Source organism: Mizuhopecten yessoensis, unplaced genomic scaffold, assembly GCF_002113885.1.
Source record: "Mizuhopecten yessoensis strain PY_sf001 unplaced genomic scaffold, ASM211388v2 scaffold347, whole genome shotgun sequence".
In the NCBI taxonomy this organism is placed as follows: Eukaryota; Metazoa; Mollusca; class Bivalvia; order Pectinida; family Pectinidae; genus Mizuhopecten; species Mizuhopecten yessoensis.
The window spans coordinates 22,921-42,854 of NW_018403501.1; the positions used below are offsets into that span (position 1 = coordinate 22,921).

General features: G+C 36.8%; 1 protein-coding gene across 1 annotated transcript; it reads left to right on the top strand.

Moving 5' to 3' along the window:
* The first annotated feature begins 8,115 nt into the window (after positions 1-8,115).
* LOC110446498 (gephyrin-like) lies at positions 8,116-19,151 on the top strand. The gene is made up of 3 exons (XM_021491674.1): positions 8,116-8,189; positions 11,424-11,592; positions 18,386-19,151. Exons 1-3 carry the CDS (start codon positions 8,131-8,133, stop codon positions 18,614-18,616), a joined length of 459 nt encoding a protein of 152 aa, XP_021347349.1. The 5' UTR covers positions 8,116-8,130; the 3' UTR covers positions 18,617-19,151.
* The last annotated feature ends 783 nt before the right edge of the window (positions 19,152-19,934 follow it).

A 19,934-nucleotide genomic window follows, 5' to 3' on the forward strand; every position in this document is an offset into this window, starting at 1 on the left:
CTCGGTTTCCTGACGTCATCCGTGGGTCAGATGATTATGTTACTTTTAAACTGACCAACCGTCCATAACGAGATCTTTGCTGGTGTTTAATTAAAGCATTATCTCTTAAATGCACAATTTGACACCATACACAGTGTACGTCATCCTCAGTAACTCGCGTTCTTACAACTGTTGGAAAATGCTCTCTACTACAGGCCAAGTTATGTTGTTTATCTCAAGTGTGTGTACTTTGATGACGTAAACAATTTTCAAAAACAACAGATGTAACATTAACTGCTGACCTAAAACAATCATGCCAAAATATGTCTAGTATAATATATAAGGGGTAAATGATTTTTCATAAACATGTTACTTTTACATTGTTTATCGTTTATTCACTGTCTTTCTAAATGGTTGTCATTCCGGATATGTAACAATCATGTATTCTACGCTGTTAAATTTAAGAATGGGTGAAAACATCTGTGTAGGTTTAAGTGCGTACTTGTAGCGTGCTTTTTTAATGTGCCATATACGAAGAAGGCTAAATGTTGTGAAAGGTCGCGATGTTCCCCAACAGACATTTAAATACAGGAAATTATTTTAAGAATAGAAAACACGTTATTAGCTCATAGCATGCAATGGATTTTCACGTAGAATGAAGTTAGATACTAGCCGGATCGTTGTACGTATGACTAGGATTATTTTCCCAATTTTGGTGAGACTGTTCGAGTAACGATGCTGAATCAAATAAAATAAGAGATACTAGTTATGAGAGAGGTGAGGTAGATGTTTCATGTTTCTGAAGTTAACAAACTCGGTTCAATAGTTCCCTCCCCGTATACATTTTCTACAAAAATCGTGTACGTTTATATATAGGCAGCACACTCATTGATTCTATACATATTCTGTGTGTTCGGTGGACATGTTACTTGCTGTCTTTGATCCGGCAAGCGCTGTTTTCGTAAATCGTATAGTCTGTTAAGAGGATGACGTGAGGGATTTGCTTGGTTGTATAGGTTTAGCTAATCTTACTTTCTCCCGTGGCTATACCGTCCACGACAAGTAAGACCAGGGCATAATGTTACTCTTATTACTACCAGGGTTTTGTATCAATTTACAAATCAGGTATCCCTACGTGTCTGTAAAGCGATGATTAAGGCACCATTTGAACGTTCAATATAAACAAAGACCCACCATCTGGCTAGCTCATTGGAATCAATCACCTACATTGATTCATTAAATAACATCATCACACACACCTTCCAGCTAGCCTGTAGCACCTAATGTTAGCTTTAGAGTTCATTAGTATGGATGTATATAATTTCAATGATAAGTAGCTGTCACGTACTGGAGTAAACCACTAAAACCGTGTGTATATGTTAATGATAAACATCGGATTAAGAACTACATACTCATAATCAAAAATATCTTACACGGCACAACGTGCTTATAAACGTATGTTATGGTGCGGGGTCCCCTGTCGGTCAACATTTCATATAAACGCTACACAAGAACGGCTTAATCGGACTGCAAGCAAATTGGGTGTGACACATGACATGGCGAAAAGGATACATTTCGCATTAATGAAATGGTCGCCTCCGTTGAAGCAGAAAGACAGGAACCAACGAGAAATATAGGGATAAATCTTTATAAGACATCTCCTTAAATATAGATTTCGAATGGGTTTAGTATGAAGCATCTCTGTGTATTACGGAAAGGGAATTTTGCATCAATGAACCCCTCTTATAATGTGGATAGACATGTTGCAACTGAAGCTGGTAGGACTGTTCTCTGGGTATGAGTGTTGGTTCAGTAATCAATAAAAATGCTACCCCTTGGTGACAGAGCCAGGAGTGTAACAGCCACTACACAATTCCTTGGTGACGGAGCCAGGAGTGTTACAGCCACTACACAATTCCTTGGTGACGGAGCCTGAAGTGTTACAGCCACTACACAATGCCTTGGTGACAGAGTCAGGAGTGTTACAGCCACTACACAATTCCTTGGTGACAGAGCCAGGAGTGTTACAGACACTACACAATGCCTTGGTGACAGAGCCAGGAGTGTAACAGCCACTACACAATTCCTTGGTGACAGAGCCTGAAGTGTTACAGCCACTTCACAATTCCTTGGTGACAGAGCCAAGAGTGTTACAGCCACTACACAATTCCTTGGTGACAGAGCCAGGAGTGTTACAGCCACTACACAATTCCAGAAACGCGGTTGGACATGTTTGGCTTTGGTAGGAAGCATCACTTATACATTGGGAAATATTCTTAATTGTTATAAGTGAAGGATGTCAACACACCTACAAGGACGAAGGACGGGTCTATAAAAGCAATAGTAATACATTTTTAAACGACAGAAGGGCGAAATGAATATCCCGATCAATTGGTTTTATCGTAATTTATTGGATTAATACGAAATCCAAGATAGCCACCCTTTAACTTTAAAGACGATTATACAAGAAAGCGACAAAAGCCTCATGGGTTAACTGTTAACTATAGTAAATATCAAGGTCAAGGTCACAAAAGCTGATCCCATGTAGATCTTTATCTTATCATTTAAAACAAACTATGTAATGAAATTAAAATACAAGAACACAGTTTTATTTTTTTTTGTCAAATTTTCGATTTTAACTATTTTTATGATACACTTTATTAAAACAATGTTTTTAGCTTGACGTTTCCTAGAACTGCTGAAATCAAGTTGTTGTCATCTCAGTATTTACAGTGAGGGGGTGGGATGGGTTTTCAGTCAGGGGGAGGGGTGGGGTTGGAGAACGAACTATTGTAACAGCATGCACTTTTTTTGGAGTTTCTTTATTTATTTTGTTTAAAATCCAGGAAGTAAGAAACCTCAGAAAAATTATATTTACGAATATTTTACTGTGAGAAACGCTCAAATGTCCATCGTCGGCCATGAATATTGCGTAATGTATGGACACAAAACTTTACCCCTTTCCTACTTACAAGACGTACAGAAGGAAGACCGGATATATTATTTCAACTAAATTGCTACATTTAAAATAAATTTATTGTATTTTGTAATAGAATAGCGATGAAACAAGGACGTGTAAAAGCAGATCACGGATTATAACCGTGCATGCATTGAAATACCTATTAGCCGTATCGTTCATCGTTGATGAGTTATGCAAACCCTCCTTCACACGATTGGGGCTAAACATCCGTGATCAAAATTGCTCTAAGTATACTAAGCACTAAGTGTGTCGAGGTTATCTGTGTCTAACGTCATCAGATTGGGGGCCAATTATTGTCACCAATTAAAACTGGGCAGACAGGATCAACTTATATGCCGATTGCAGAAAATATTTCTCAATGAACGTAAACGCCCTTCAATGAACATAACTGACCGATAAATGGCATTTTAAGTGTCAGTTTACTGTATTGGTGTATCTCTTCCGTGAGAATGTAACCGTTTGATAAGGTAACATTACATTCCAGTACGCCATTGACCTTGTGTGTATGTACCATATTTTGTCTACATGTATCTGTATATTGCACAGTGGGTGTAGGAGTATGCACCAAATGAACAGTCATGCAAGCCCGCTAAAGTACACAGTGTGACACCTAGTTTCAGTAAGCACGATACTTAAGTTCCAAGAAACTGAGTCTGGACCGGGCTCTCAGAAAGCTTATTGCACGGTGCGAACGCTTCTGAGATGCCGAGACACGAAGTGTTAATTGAAGTTTCCACGGTACTAACATTTCAGAGACACCCAGTTTCAATATTCGAATTTGTACGATGCTCACGATTCTAAGACACTTTGTTTCGAGTCCAGTTGCAAGACGCGAACGTTTCCGAAACACTTAGTTTCAGTGTAAGGTTTCACAATACTTACGCGTCCGAGATACCTAGGCCGTTTTCGTTTAAAGAGTTAAACCGGTCAGACCACAGTTGTTAGTTTATTAAATAAGGTCGAACCTAGTATGCTGCTTTCAGGCGAGCATCGACAAAGCCCTGCAAGGCTGCATACACATTTACAGGTCCGCCAGGATTTATACCCGAAATTGTTACATTTAAAAACGGACAATTCGGTTGTTCCGCACACATCAACAGGCCCCTAGTTTTCGACTCCAGTTTGCAAGATGTATTTTATTTTGTTTTTATTTTCCCCGGTTTCTGCTGTAGTCCTTCGTACCCTAGTTTACGGTCCTGTATTAACGTGACGGTTGTTTTTGTTTTATTTATTTTTTCCGGTTTAACATATGATAGGCACAGGGTTGCCATAGGCCTTGGCAATTTCATAGCGGTAACACGGTTCTTACCGTTTATTATCTCAAATATAGCATGAATAAAGCAGATGATTATTGGCTCACCTGGTCCGAAGGACCAAGGTGAGCTTATGCCATACCGTTGCGTCCGTCCGTCGTCGTCCGTCTGTCCGTCCGTCTGTCCGTCAACAATTACTTTAAACGACTTTTTCTTCTTAACCACTGATTGGAATTCAACTAAATTTGACTGGAAGCATCCCTAGGTGGTGGGGATTCAAATTGTACAAATGGTGGGGCTGACCCCCAGGGGGCTGAGGGGCGGGGCCAAAACAGATATTATTAGCAATACATCAAATAATGATCATCATATAAAACACTTGACTAAGGTAAAACAGATATGAGATTGAAATGATCAGTGCATTTGATACTTGAAACAAGGAAATGAAGTTAAGGATATAAATTAACTTTATATCTAGAAAGGTTCGTGATTGTTAGGCATAAAGAGACGAATGCAGTCAAGATATTAGCATTGACCCGGGGTCTGCCCCAATCTTGCAGACTTAACACCTGAGTCATAACTTTGAAATGGTTGAGATTCCCACCTCACAACTGTAAATACAAATGCTGGGCATAAAGAGATGAATGCAGTCATGATATTTGAATTGACTCTTGGGTCTGGCCACAACCCAACGGACATAGTTTCTGAGTCACAGTTTGGAAAGAGTTTAGATCCCTACCCCATAATTAACCATACATAAAATTGCTGATCATGAAAAAATCTAATACAGATTTGCTACAAGGATTGGCCTTGGGGTCTGACCCATTCCCTTGGATCGTATTTGCCATGATCGCTGTGGTATCCAGGTGAGCGATACAGGCCCTCTTGGCCTTTTGTTCCTAAATAATTAACGTATCGTAACTATTGTGTGATATTTACACTTGTTCAAATAGATTTCAAATATCAATTTATAATCAATTATCTGTATTTTGTACGAGATCTGGATATTCTTGATGCATGTATATTTTATCAATATGCTGGAATTAAATCCTAAAGGCTTTTCAAAGAAAACAACGCCTGCGTGGAATGGCCTATTTGTGTATGTGTAGCAACTGTCAATACTATTAATTGTGGTATCGATAGTGCACGGGCGGCCTTTCCGTTTTGATTCAAATGTGAACGTAATGATACAGCCTGGCGATGACCACAATTGTAATTTGTCGAGATAAAATGATAAACGTGTAAGCTGGCGTTATTTGCAAACAGCAAATCTTAAGTAAAACAAAAAGGACCGTTGTAAGTTATGATGTGCATGTGGTCGTCTAAATTGCCATATAGTTTGACGTGTTCACCGTTTGGATCTTTCGACGTAGGCCTGAAGTTGGGAAGGATTTATCTCAATTTTTGTTTCTTGAAGTAATTGCATTGTCGATCCGTTTAAAAAATAAATAAAGCAGTGTCGAATTCGATTTCAAGATAATATACATTTGTTAGCTCAAGGTTGCGTGGTGTAGGCGGACAACGTTTAGCTGCTAGAGATCGTGATACACCATAGACATACATGTACGTCAGTAGCATTGCAATGCAATCAACACCCACACTTTAACTACAGTAAAGGGCCCATTTCCAAATATACCCATGTGAGCAATTCCAGTCAGTTTTGTCTGAAGAAAAGTTGTGGGAGTAAAGAATCAATTATTCAAACCACCTTGACACAAAAATAGAACAATAGAAATAGAACGATCGTATGACTCCGTCACAAAACATTTAAATAAATCGAATGACAAGTGAAGATATTTAAATATTGATAAAACATCGGAACGTGTTTTTGTCTTTTCGATAGTTATATCGCTACAGTTTGAATAAAGTATCGATGGAAATCGAAGGATGTTTAAACTTCTATCGAAACACTGTTTTACCATAGCCAATGTATTGTAGTATTGTATTTGTCGAGGATTCGGTTACAAGTGTGATCTACAGAAATTTGCTGTTTGTATTGCTGAATTGTTAGTCCTCACATTGAATTCGATGTTGACTCTCGTTTCACACAAACAATTTCTAACACTATTGCACATCTAAACGGGTATGTTAGCCTTGATTGGGTGCTTGATAACAAGAACGCTTCTGACCAAAAAAGTGAACCTCGTACTAATGAAGGATCTGTTGAGGCCTCTTTGGTATACTAATTAGTTCAAATTTCTGTAAAGCCAAAAGGTCAATTGGCTGCTAATACAAGATGTATAGTTTTGCGTTAAGTGTAGATTATGGCTTTTAAAGTGTTGGCTGTTTAATACGAAAAGCGAAAAGAGCTGAGTATAACTTGAAACAAACTGGTGTATAAGCCTCCTTGGCTACTTAACCATATCATTGGACTATGACTAGGTCAGTGGGCTAGTTTGGTGCTCACGGTGAGGGCTTTGTGACCCTGTTTCGTAGACGTCAGGTAATATATTTTTCATGATCCCCATTTGACATTTCAATGGTTAATAACAAACTATGAAACTTTCATAAACAGTGTCATTATATCTATATCAAGAAGTAATTGATTCAGTTTCAGTTTGTTATAGGGCCAACATTTTTGTTTTACACGTTGAGACAGTAATTTGCGTGATCATTACATTTGAAATCGATTTAGAATGTCTGACTAGTAAGTCATCGTAGGACCATTTAACTGTATTAGAAATAGACAAAAATGGTAACCGTAGGGTCAGCACACTAGCAACCCCAAAGGAACTTACATAAACTGAAATAAATATCACACGAAATCAGAGAAATAATGTTGTCAATCCATTTTTTAAATTGAAAACAATGTCCACGGTTAACCGAAAGTTGTTTGAAAACAAAGAGGTTAGTTACGGGTCTTTTTCTTTGTTTCTTTCAAAACATTCCTGATATGATTTTAAAACAATCATTTGCTCAACAATCATTTGCTCTATATTCCTGTTCCAACAGGGGATAGAATTCCCATGAGACATGACGCTATATTGCAACTTCATTTTAAACATCTTCTTTTCGGCATTCTTCTTATCCAATATAATGTTTTCCAGCCTTTAAGGTTGTCATTCGCATCCCCGTTTCTCATCACGTAAGGTGAACACATTAAGGTAGGTCTACAGATTATATGATTAGAACAGCGCATTTGGTTTAGTACCATATTTTAATAACGTTTTGAAATGAATGGAACTGAAGTCCATTGACTAGAATCTAATCTCATATATTGCTGTTTTCTTCCTTCTTCCTACATTGCCTGAATATGTGAAACGTTGCAATTCTCATTCTCTTTGTTGAAATGAAAAGCCATTAAACTGTTCGAAATATATGATTAGTTGCTATTTTGCAGAAAGAATCATGGCAAAAGTATTGTATATATATAATTAACTAATTAATTAGTGTCTCGTAAGCCGTATCACATTAAATTACATGTTTTATTTAAAAATATATTTTTTTACCAGGGATCAATGCAGGGGTTTGGTTTATAAGTGGGTAAGCTCCCTTTAACTTTGAAATATTCTTAAATATATTAAAGCCATTGATCATTGTTTAAAGTTTATTTTTCTCTTTCGTGTTTTAAAGTTGTAAATGTACCTTTGAGATGGGACTTCGAAAAACCCTCGCTGGTAGGGACTGGCCCAACCGCTTGAAGCTAACCGTTTTTTCAATTTCCTTTTAACCTGTTATAACCATAGGTCACAGACCTTGAAATATTATTTAATTTCTTAATTATTGATCAATACTAAAATTTTGCCCTTTTAACCGTGTTTTAAACTATTAAATGTAACCTTAAGAAGGGACCTCGAGAAGCCCTCGCCGGTAGAGCTCTCCCCAACCGCTTGGAGCCAATCGATATCTCAATTACTTTTAACCTGTTATTCCTTTTTTTTAACTGATAATTTTTTTTTTTCATTAAAGTTACATCGTATGATTGCAGTGGCGCAGAGCGACCTGTCTTCGCTGGTAGGGCTCTCCCCAACCCTAAGGTAGCGCACTTCGAGTCACTGCAACCTACATGTTAATAATAATAAGAAGGGTAGTCTCACAATAATCTAATGTCGATATTGATCCCTATTACAAGTGTTTTTTTTTATGTTAAACAAACTATTTTAAGTTCTAGGAAACAGCCAACTGAAAGTATTTTATATGTACCAATGGAATTGATTTATATTTTGTACAAGTATTTTATATGTATTAATGAACATAAATGTAATTGTGATATGTAACACTTAAATAAACAAATTGAACTTGAACTTGAACTTATATATCGAAGTTATTGGGCAGTTTGTTAGAATATATATAAGGTATATAGTCAGTTCATCGGAAGAAGTAAGATTTCATTTCAGAAGGTTGTATTGTATATTTTTTTTGCATAGTAAGGAATTGGGCAACAGGCAAAGTCTATCAAAGCCCTCTCTTTAAACAAGTCAGATTACGACGTTCCTAGAAATGTGCTTTTTTCTATTTGTACCCTTTTGTAACTTCCTTGATTGTGGTGCTGCATTTTCTGAGTTTGCACATTTAAGTTACTTGTGTATTTGCCAAAAGGTTAAGTGTACTTACATGTGTATACACTAAAAGGATACTATACATTGAATTTTAGATTAAGTCGTCGAAGATTTGTTGCCAATATTTTCTTTCTATCTATTTCTTCATATTTTTTAGAATTCCTTTTTAAGTGATTACCTGTACTCAAATGTGATATGTTTATTCATCATTACTTTCCAACTTGTTGACAACAACAAAGACCACATACATTTTACAAAGTTGTACTGGCAATAACGTGTTGATGTGAAGCTGGGCATCGCTTCGTAGAATGGCTCAGTTCATATATCTCATAGGCTTCTCCTTCATAAAGCTCATCGTAAATCTTAAAACTGTTGGAGTTCGTAGGTGTTCCTAATTGAACGGCCAAACGAATGTCAGGGTTATGGTTCTTGAGTTGAAGTGCTGTCGTGCGGGTGGTATCAATGTGCAGATCCCCTCTCTGCCAGATGGGCTCCAATTATGCTTCAAACTTGGTAAGAATAGTATTTAGATAATGTTTGAGTAGTGATGCAGGGTCACGGGGTTAATACAAGCTAATTCGAAGCACGCATAAACAAGTGGTCTGGTCCAACAGTCAGGTAAGGTTGCCGATATACTAAATATTGTCTGATCGCTCCGATTCTCACCATGTACGGGTGTCTATATTTCATATATCGTCTTTGTTCCATCTTTGGCCGTCTATTGTTGTCTACATTACATACCTGTCGGACGTGTCCCCTTTCGTGCCAATTGTTTGTATTGAATATTATGTTTTGTTTACCATCTACCTATCATGGGCAATCGCCGTATTGGAATTATCTAATTTGTCTTTTTCCTCTATCATGTACAGTTTTCATGTATCTACATATATCATCTGCCTACTCGTCTGGGCTTTACGTACAGCTGTCTAATCGTAGACATTCTCTGACTTCTCCTGGTCTCATGCTAAGAACAGTTGTCTTCGTAGTGTGTATGGTACTGCTCCAACCGGTATAAACTGTTCTGTATGCAATATATTTTATGTCTAGTATGACCTCTCTCATCCATAAACGATTGTATACATTAAACACATCGTATTGTCCGACTCATCTTCTTTCCTCGAATTTATGGTATCTCACATGCCATGTTAAGAAAAGTTAACTGTCTTGTTTTAGAAATCTACTTAATATTTTTCTTAGGGACATCCTCCTTTAATTTCACTCTTTTGGCTGTTTGTATAACATATCAAATTATTTGATGTAGTCATTTTTACAAAATATGTCGTATTTTTCAATACTGGCCGATATATATGTCTGCGTCTGTTGTGTTTACATAGATCATCGCATTATAGTTAGTATTCCTTCCAGACACGTCTCTAATAGATGAAAAGATGGTTGCGTAATCAACACTTCACTGACGTAATGTAGGTATATTGGGTAATGAACGTACAGTATCTGTCTTCCTGTACACATTCATAAGCCATTTAAAAAAAAAACAATTTCGTGTATGTTCAATTATGTTCGTATATAAATAAATGTATGTGGCAACGAGCAAAGGTTAAACAGTGGTATAATGCCGTTGTGTTTTGCTCTGTAAAATCTGTTTGTCTAAAGCATTTGCAAAACAGTTATATATCAGCCTGTACAGTCGACATGTATTGAATGCAAAACATATTGCCTCTACGCTTGTTGAAGAGTTTCCTTTTTCCATGATATTGACGGATTTATTCATGTTTTTGCACAGATAGAAGTTGAAATATAGCCTTCGTGAAAAGGTGAGAAAACAGTCTTTGATGTTTAAACGAAATAGGTACAAGTCTTTTTGACTCTTTAACGAAGAAGTAAATTGGTCCCGACTATGCCTTACAAGATGTATTTCTAGGGGTATAACAGCTACGGCTGACCTCGCCGATCTTTTGCCTGCTATCTGTCGTTTCAGATCAAAGACACTACCAAGGAGTAATTGGTCTCTTCAATGAGCACGAACGCTGGTCGGTGGTAATTGCGCCTTGCTTTTAGGCAATGTGGCGCAACTGTAGTGGGACCTACATCGGGTGTTTTTGTTATAAGTATGATCAGTTAGGGAAGTTTAATGACGCACGTGAGTGTATATAGCATCAGGAGGTAGGCGGTTAACGAAAAGCAAACAAGATACGATAAAATGTACTAAATTTGAATAATTGGGTACATTACAATTGATTGTGTTTAGGATACAATGGAATGACCACCATAACGTCGAATAAATGTTCGCTATATGCATATCGATAATTCGGTCGAAAACAAATTCTTAATCAAATTTCCATATTTACTACTTTCGTTTCCCGTTTAACAAACTGAATTATATTTATTATCATATTAGTCGTCCTTGGCGAACTGTCTTTCGACTGACCAGCAAATACATTGCTATTGTAATTCACATTACTTCTGTAGTTGTTAGCACTAACTCCTCGGAACATTAAACACCTGCGTGTAGAATTAAGAATTACCGTACAAAATGTATCAAATCGTCTTTTTCTATTCATTTCTTATTGCTTCTATTTCAGAAAAAAATCCGGTTTGTGTATCATGTCGTCAACACCAAAGCACTTAAAGCCTATATCACTTATATCAACAAGAACGCAACTAGAATTGTTCTTGACTTTCCAGTCGATATTGATTTTTTTGTTATCAAGCCTTGCTATTCACGTCATATATATGAATCTTTTCCATTTCCAGAAAGCCCACAACATTTGCAACTGTTGATGACGACAAAGGAAGGCATTTGTTTTTTGGACTCCCAGGAAACCCCGTGTCCGCCATTGTGACGTGTAACCTATACGTCATACCAGCACTCAACAAAATGCTTGGTGATGTAAGTCCTGAGAGGACAGTGATCAAGGCAAAGGTGGGCTATGTCTTTGTTACGGCCATTTTGTCTGCTTGTTTCATTGGTGTGTATAAAATCTATAAAATTGGGGATAGCTACACTGACAATAGTGCTTGAATTGACAACGCTTTAAGTAAAAAGATACATACATATTATAAACATACATCACAATTTAGTGTTTGGCGTGTGATCTTTTTGCCATATGATTACTCCCAATGTAAGGAATTCATATTTTATTTTGATGATACGCATTGGCGATTCCTGAAAGCAACAATATGTCCTACCGTTAAAATTGCATTGGTTTCTAATTTCCAACCGACCCTCCTAACAAGACACACAAATACATCAGAATCTTACAAATCCTTCTTTTCATAACCTAATATACACCCTACTTGCCAGAACTGCTTCAAAAGTAATAAGCTACATAAATACACTATACTCACCACAAGTTTTACAAGCTTTCAATTTGCAAACATTTTGTCCTACTCACACACATATATATACATATGTATACTTACCTCTAGTCCTACCGTACACACAGATATCTTTAACATGAGTCTAGCGAACACACATAGTAACACTGGCTAAAACCCCTACCCTATCAAAACTACATAGATACTTACCTCATGTCTACTCCAACAATGTTAGAGGTTTTACACGGTGAAAAACTTTTGACAGGCGCCGCGTAACCTCTAACTGCCCATAGCTGATTTTCCCGATGCTGACGATCAAATTTTCAAAGTTCGGATTTAGAAAAAGTATAATGTGTTTACAAACATTAAAATGTTCAGCAGGGTCCAATAAATGTTCCTTTCCATAAATCCATGATTAAATAAGAAGAATTTGGTGTCAAAGACCTAAAAAAAAGTGTTTCCTCTTTCAAAGTGAAAAAAAAAAGTTTTTCCTCTTTCACAAGTGAAGCAGACAACTCTTGCCATGATTTTCCGGTGAATCCAAAAATGGAATACATGTGATATTTATCAAGCGGAATACAAACAAACTCCATATCGTTTCGTTCCGTTTGAAATAGAAGGTCAGAGAATGCTACAACGACATTGACATGTATTTTGAGTGTTCTATTCCTTAATATATTATATAGTTTTGTCTGTGGCATACATATGGGATATATATTACATGAACCGTGAGTAGACATCGGTGTCATTAACTGTGAACCACTTAATTGAGTTTTTCAAGCCGATTTAGTTCCGCCCGGATTTCGGGCGGAAACTGCATCAAAGAATTAGTGCTTAGGAAATGAGAGGTAGCATTCGGCAAAATCATATCCGATAGAAAAAAGGCCGACCAGCGGCCTCTCATGTTATAGGAGTAAACTCCGGTCCTACCTTAGACATATACAGCCATTCACCAGTCCTACTTTATACAAATGATAAAGTACACGCATCATTATTTCAACCTACACAGTACACGTATTCTCATCACTAGTCCTACTTTATTTTAATATATGATTATTCACCAAAATGTATTACTTAAAGCTTAGCATGATATACTCGCCAGTAGGTTACAATATATCATACATTTTGCAAAACTACTTACATTATACACAGCAGGACTGGTTTCAGTTCTTAAAAACTGATATTAATGCAAATATGTCATCTACCATTTTGTTGAACATAACTCCTCTTATAATATGGCTCATACTGTCCTTTATCAATCAATATTTGAACTTTGTTGACAAATTGACAACTTTTTTGACAAATTGACAATGCACATAAGCACAAAAAAATACACAATTTTGATGTGTATGGTGGTAAATGAGACGAGGTCTCAAGTGACCTATTGCGATCGCTTTTTGTCCGGCGTCTTGCGTCGTCCGTCGTACGTCCGTAAACAATTTATATTTTCGACTTCTTCTCCAAAACTCCTGAAACAATTTCAACGAAATTTTGCAGAAACCTTCCATTGCCAAAGGTCTACCAAAATTGTATGGTCTTCAGGTGCTTTACCAAAATTGTTAATTTCATGACCCTGGGGTCTCACATTTCCCCCTGGGAAGGGGGTATACTTTACTATAGTTTATATAGGGAAATCACATTTTGGACAAGCATTTGTTTAATTTCGATTGGAATTAATTCAAACTTGGTTAGCATTATCAGTATTGGATAGCAGATTGATGATATGCACAAATCAGCACTGACAGACCTCATTGGGCTGACGGGTGGGGCCAAAAAGCGTCGAATTGACTGAAATTTCAAAAATCGTCTTCTAAAGACACAGATATGGTAGAATCAAACACTCTTGATAGGTTGAAGGGTCTTCAGGTGCTTTACCAAAATTGTTTATTTCATGACCCTGGGGTCTCACATTTCCCCCTGGGAAGGGGGTATACTTTACTATAGTTTATATAGGGAAATCACATTTTGGACCAGCATTTGTTTAATTTCGATTGGAATTAATTCAAACTTAGTTAGCATTATCAGTATTGGATAGCAGATTGATGATATGCACAAATCAGCACTGACAGACCTCATTGGGCTGACGGGTGGGGCCAAAAAGCGTCGAATTGACTGAAATTTCAAAAATCGTCTTCTAAAGACACAGATATGGTAGAATCAAACACTCTTGATAGGTTGAAGGGTCTTCAGGTGTTTTACCAAAATTGTTAATTTCATGACCCTGGGGTCTCACATTTCCCCCTGGGAAGGGGGTATACTTTACTATAGTTTATATAGGGAAATCACATTTTGGACCAGCATTTGTTTAATTTCGATTGGAATTAATTCAAACTTAGTTAGCATTATCAGTATTGGATAGAAGATTGATGATATGCACAAATCAGCACTGACAGACCTCATTGGGCTGACGGGTGGGGCCAAAAAGCGTCGAATTGACTGAAATTTCAAAAATCGTCTTCTAAAGAAACAGATATGGTAGAATCAAACACTCTTGATAGGTTGAAGGGTCTTCAGGTGCTTACCAAAATTGTGAATTTCATGACCCTGGGGTCACATATTTCCCCCTAGGGAGGGGGTATACTTTACTTTAGTTTATATAGGGAAATCACATTTTGGACCAGCATTTGTTTAATTTCGATTGGAAATAATTCAAACTTGGTTAGCATTATCAGTATAGGATAGCTGATTGATGATATACACAAATCAGCTCTGACTGAACCCAATGGGCTGATTGGTTTGGCCAAAAAGGGTCGAATTGGCTGAAATTTCAAAAATCTTCTTCTCAAGACCCAGATATGGTAGAATCAAATACTTTTCATAGATGGAAGGATTGAAGGTGCTTTACCACAATTGTGAATTGCATGACCAAGGGGTCTCACGTTTCCCCCTGGAGAGGGGGTAAACTTTAATATAGTTTGATTGTGAATTATATGGTCCCAAGCCCCTAGGGCTTGAGGGACGGGGCCAAAAATTGTCAAATTAACTAAAATTTCAAAAATCTTCTTCTCAGGATCCAGATATGTTAGAATCAAATATTCTTCATAGATGGAAGAGTGTTAAGGTGCTTTACCAAAATTCAGCTGACTGACAGAACCACTATTTGTACATAGTACATATACTTCCCAGATCTTTCACACTACTTTGGCATTACATGTAATTCAAGTTGCCTTTGTTACAAAATGATTTCTTTTTCATTTGGCAACATCGACAGCATCATTTGTTTGACATAACTCAGGTGACTGTTAAGGCCCATGGGTCTCTTGTTTTCCCAAATGTCCGCAAATTGCATGCAACTATTTTATCATCCAGTATTCGCTAACGTTCAAAATGATTGGCAGCAACCACCAACACAACATTCCTTATATTTCCAATTTACAACATGGGGCTCATGTTGTGTGATTTCCCCTTTATACTGCTGCGATTGTGCATGGTCGTAATGTGTGTTCCCGTAATACTGTACCCATGTAGGTTAACTGATTACTTGTCTAAATAATTCACAATTTAAAATATTACTTGTACATTTTGTACCCTTTTGATGTGTTAAAGATTAATGACTCGATTTTAAGTTTTATCGAAGACAGTCTAGGAAAGATGTGGATTAAGGTGTAACAGGCTCGCTTATTCACTTTTAAGAACAGTTTTTGTGACGAGGTGATTGATGACTTGTCGAAACGAGGATAGGGGTGTTCTCGCCTGGTTTGCTCAACACAAAGGTCTGCATCAGCACCTTTCTAAAAGAGTAAGTGGTCATGGAATGACCTTCTTAAGAGAAACTCTCTGCTTGAGCGAATTTGTTTTATAAGCGATCAGATCATGTAAATTGCTTCCATATGCTTTTGTCGTCATTGTTTCCTTTTGGAAAAAAAGTTAATCTTTGTCGTTTAATAAGGAGACGTTACGTTTGTTCTATTGTTCTTACTTCAAGCGTTGTCTGAGCTACGAAAAACCTCGAATACAAGCAAGTCCTAATTGTCTGCAGGTGGGGGAGTGTTATAGCGATAGTTTGGCATGATTAGCAATACCGCGTTTACTACAGCGAACGTCTATGCCGAAAAAATACTTGACCTTTTGGCAGGTTTCGATTAACGGGAAGATTTGTCAAACATTTAAGAGCTCTGTTAAAGAGTGCAGCTTAATTATGAGAAGTCTTTGTAGTGTACAAACACTGAGATGTGTTAAAATCGACATCATTCTTCATTTTCCAAAGTGAAGTAATTTGGCTACACATGTCAATTTTTCAACTTTGGAGTTTTCACATTCTTCGCTGTTTTGCTACATGTAAGTGGCATCCTTTAACGTAACTAGTCAACACATTACCGTGATCCTAGTCTACATGTGTGATATGACCTTGTACTGTATCCAAGTACAACATTAGTTTTGGTACTTATCCTGAGATATGTTAAAGCAAACCAGACGCATATCAAACTTAAACACCTTGTGCTAATAAAATAGCAATGATACCTTTTTCCGGAAGATGTACTCAAACTTTTCGACATGCAAATACACTCAGATATGCAAAACGAACATATGTGAAAAGGAGTACTACATCGACCCCTAAAGAAGGAGAGAATACATCTTCGCTTAAGCTGCCAGCACACTTGAGATGGTTTGAAATTAGTTTGTATGTGAGATATGCAGACAATGTCTAACAAATTAAAGAGACATGTGTGCCACACCACAAGTTATTCGATACCGTACATAGCATTGGTAATCTTTCCCTATTTCAGACAAGTTTAACAATCCCTATGTCTGACTTAACAAAAACAGATGTCATATTTTAACTCAATTTAGGGGATTTTGTTTTTGATAATATAATAATCCTGTCTGAAAACAATATTAAGGCTTAGACAAATATGTTCGCTCGTGCAAGCGTGCAAGTGAAAGATGTATTACTTTATATGTTTAATGACGTCATGACGTCAATTGTGTAAGTGTTTTATCATTAGCATTAGTAAACGTCAAACATGTTAAAATAGTCTAGAAATTAAGTGTTCATTCTAATGCTTTTGTACCGAGTGTCTTCGATATTTTTGATCGTTTACCCTGGCTTAGAACGGTCCAGTAACATTAACTGCCTTTGCGGTTGGTTTACCCTTCTACCCCCTTTTTTTTTGCTTACATGATGTCGTTCGTCATTGGATCAGACAGTGTTCACTGTGTTCAATAGTTCATGAACGAATCCTTATCTTGATCTTACTCGGGACTTCGTAAAGGTTGCCTCATGTGATGCAAGAAACCCTTACCCTTCCAGAACTTAAAGGTTTTCCTCCACTTTTAGGGGTTAATTGTGTCTTTTCTTTTAATATTATAGTGTCTCATCTATTTCTCTTATAGTTTTTGAAATGTCATCGACTTTGCGTTCCGGTTTAAAAAAAAGTGTGTATGCATTCATTTTGTTCGTTTTCTACGTTTATTCTATTAGATTGGGGTTTGCTTGTGTATGTCTAGGGGGAAAGAATATTCCAGCTTTATCGTACATTTTTGTCGTACGAGGAGGCGACTTATATTAAGCCTTTGCCGAATCGGGTTTTCCCCCTTGTCTGTTCATAAGCAGTCTTCTGAGAGAATCGAATTGATTTTTAGAGTCCATTTCATTACTGATAACTACCCTTTCGTGTCTCTCGCTTACTTACACGTTCATGTAGAGAATTTCAGCGAGTTGGCATATTAGAGTGGTTCTTTTGTGTCCAAGCATCCGATATATCGTCTTTATATTACTTAAATTGTTACGAGACGCAAACCCTTAAACCAAGTAGTGTACTCCTTTGTTAAACCATAATAAGTGCATTTTTATAAAGTTACTGTAAACGGATATATTTTAGAGGAAATCCTATTTTAGCACTTCACACGCGTTAATCATCGCTCTAAATTATCCATGGGGCAATTGAAGTTCTTGTTTATCATTATCAATTGTTTATTTCGGGGTGCGCCAATTCATCGATGCACTTATCTCTTAAAAATCGATAATACGCTAAAATTCGAGCGCACATAAATAAGAACAGTTACAGTATTAAGATGTGATCTAAGACAGTGAAAATACCAGGACATGAACTATAACCATTTATTATATGCCTTGTCGTTCATATAATACAGATATTATGAGTAAATAATCTTCATTTTAATGCAAATGAGTACCAGTTAACCATAGTTCATGTTATTTGAGGTCATTAGAATAATAGGCATGTGCGTGTAACAACAATTTGAAAATTTTGTACATAATCAAATATTCGACGGAGGACCTTTAATTACAAATTAGTACCTGTGATTAAAAATATGATCATTTCTGAAAAGTTAAACGGAGCGTCTCGAAGATGTTGACGTGGAAATAGAAAAGGTAAATACTTAAAAGTATTGAAGAGTTACAACTAATCAGAATATATTCTTTTATTGTGTTTTAGGCAGAGAAAGATATTCACCTTGATCCCCGCCCAGAGTACCACCGTGTTGTGCTAAAATGGGACCCCAAAGAGGACCTGCCGTTTGCATGCAGCACAGGGAGCCAGATGAGCAGTAGGCTACTAAGCATGTCCACAGCCAATGCTTTACTCATGCTTCCACCGCGTACAGATGAAAAGATGGTTGTTTTGAAGGGAGAAACTGTGGACGCCATGATAATTGGTCGACTATGATACTGCTTTTCCATCATGCCCATCGTGGTGAAACTTGTGCATTTATAGCGTTCATATGTATATAGCCATGACGAAAATGTATTGCTCAGTGCTCAGCAATGTACGTCATACGATATGGTGGTAATAAAGGGATTCTGGTACAATTAATAGTATTATATGAGTAAGGGTGAAGGATTAAAATAGCATTAAAAGATTAAATTGTATTTCCCATTTAATTAATGAATTAATATGTTAGAAATTAAGTTTAAATAATTCAAGGGGCATCGACATTATTATAACAGCTTGTAGCAATTGCTCAATTAATGAGTTCATGATTAAATGTAAAGGAATTCGATATCCATAGAATTACAAAATATTTTTTTCACTTTGTAATTGATTAATTAATTTTCTATTTACACAGTTACGACACCATTATAATCATGTATCAATCAGACGTTATATTCACTTGAGTCGAGTATTACATCATACGTCCACATTAAATACGTCAAACTGCAAGTTGTGTTAAGCAGCAATTTTTCATTACAAATAAATGTTGGAAAAAATATATATTGAGTTGCTGATTTTTCACGATAAACAAATCACGCTACCGAGGTATTTAAATTAAGGGACTTTTCATTTTTCTATTTACTTCAAAAGAAATATATTCTTGCTGTATGATTAAAGTACTATATGGTGTCAATTTCCTCCGGATGATCTCTTACATTTGAAAGCGTTTACAATCGAACAACTCGCCTGTCTGTGCTCTCGCCAATACCCACTACAGACAGCCGTAGAACTTATTATTAGAACACACAAATGTGTGCGCGGTATTCATGTTGATACATGCGATAAATTCTAGCAATCGCTTAGATTAATCTTTTCCATTTTCTGATTCCGTCACAGGAAATAATTCCTTTTACAAAGTGACGTGCAACATGAATGGGAACACGGAAGCCGTAACAAGGTAATACTAGACGGAATCTAAACGGTTTTGGCAATGCCGATTGATATGTTTACCATTCAATTCTGACGTTAAATCATGTACAATATACATAGCTTGAACATTGCATGCCTGTCTTGAAGGCTTCTCGTACATATTGTTAGTGGATATGTGCTTCCAAAGAACCCCTCTGCAGAGGGTCTGGCGTGTCAAGAAATTCTTGTTCCTTTCCTTGACTGATAAACAATTGCACAACGGTAACGCCGTGGACTACGGTTTCCCACTGAACTCTTCGTTAACATCCGGTTTGCTTGAGTATATATTGTACTATCTTTTCGGAAAATATGCTGAGGAATACCTAATTAAGTTTACACAACTGTGTTATTTCATTAAAGTAAG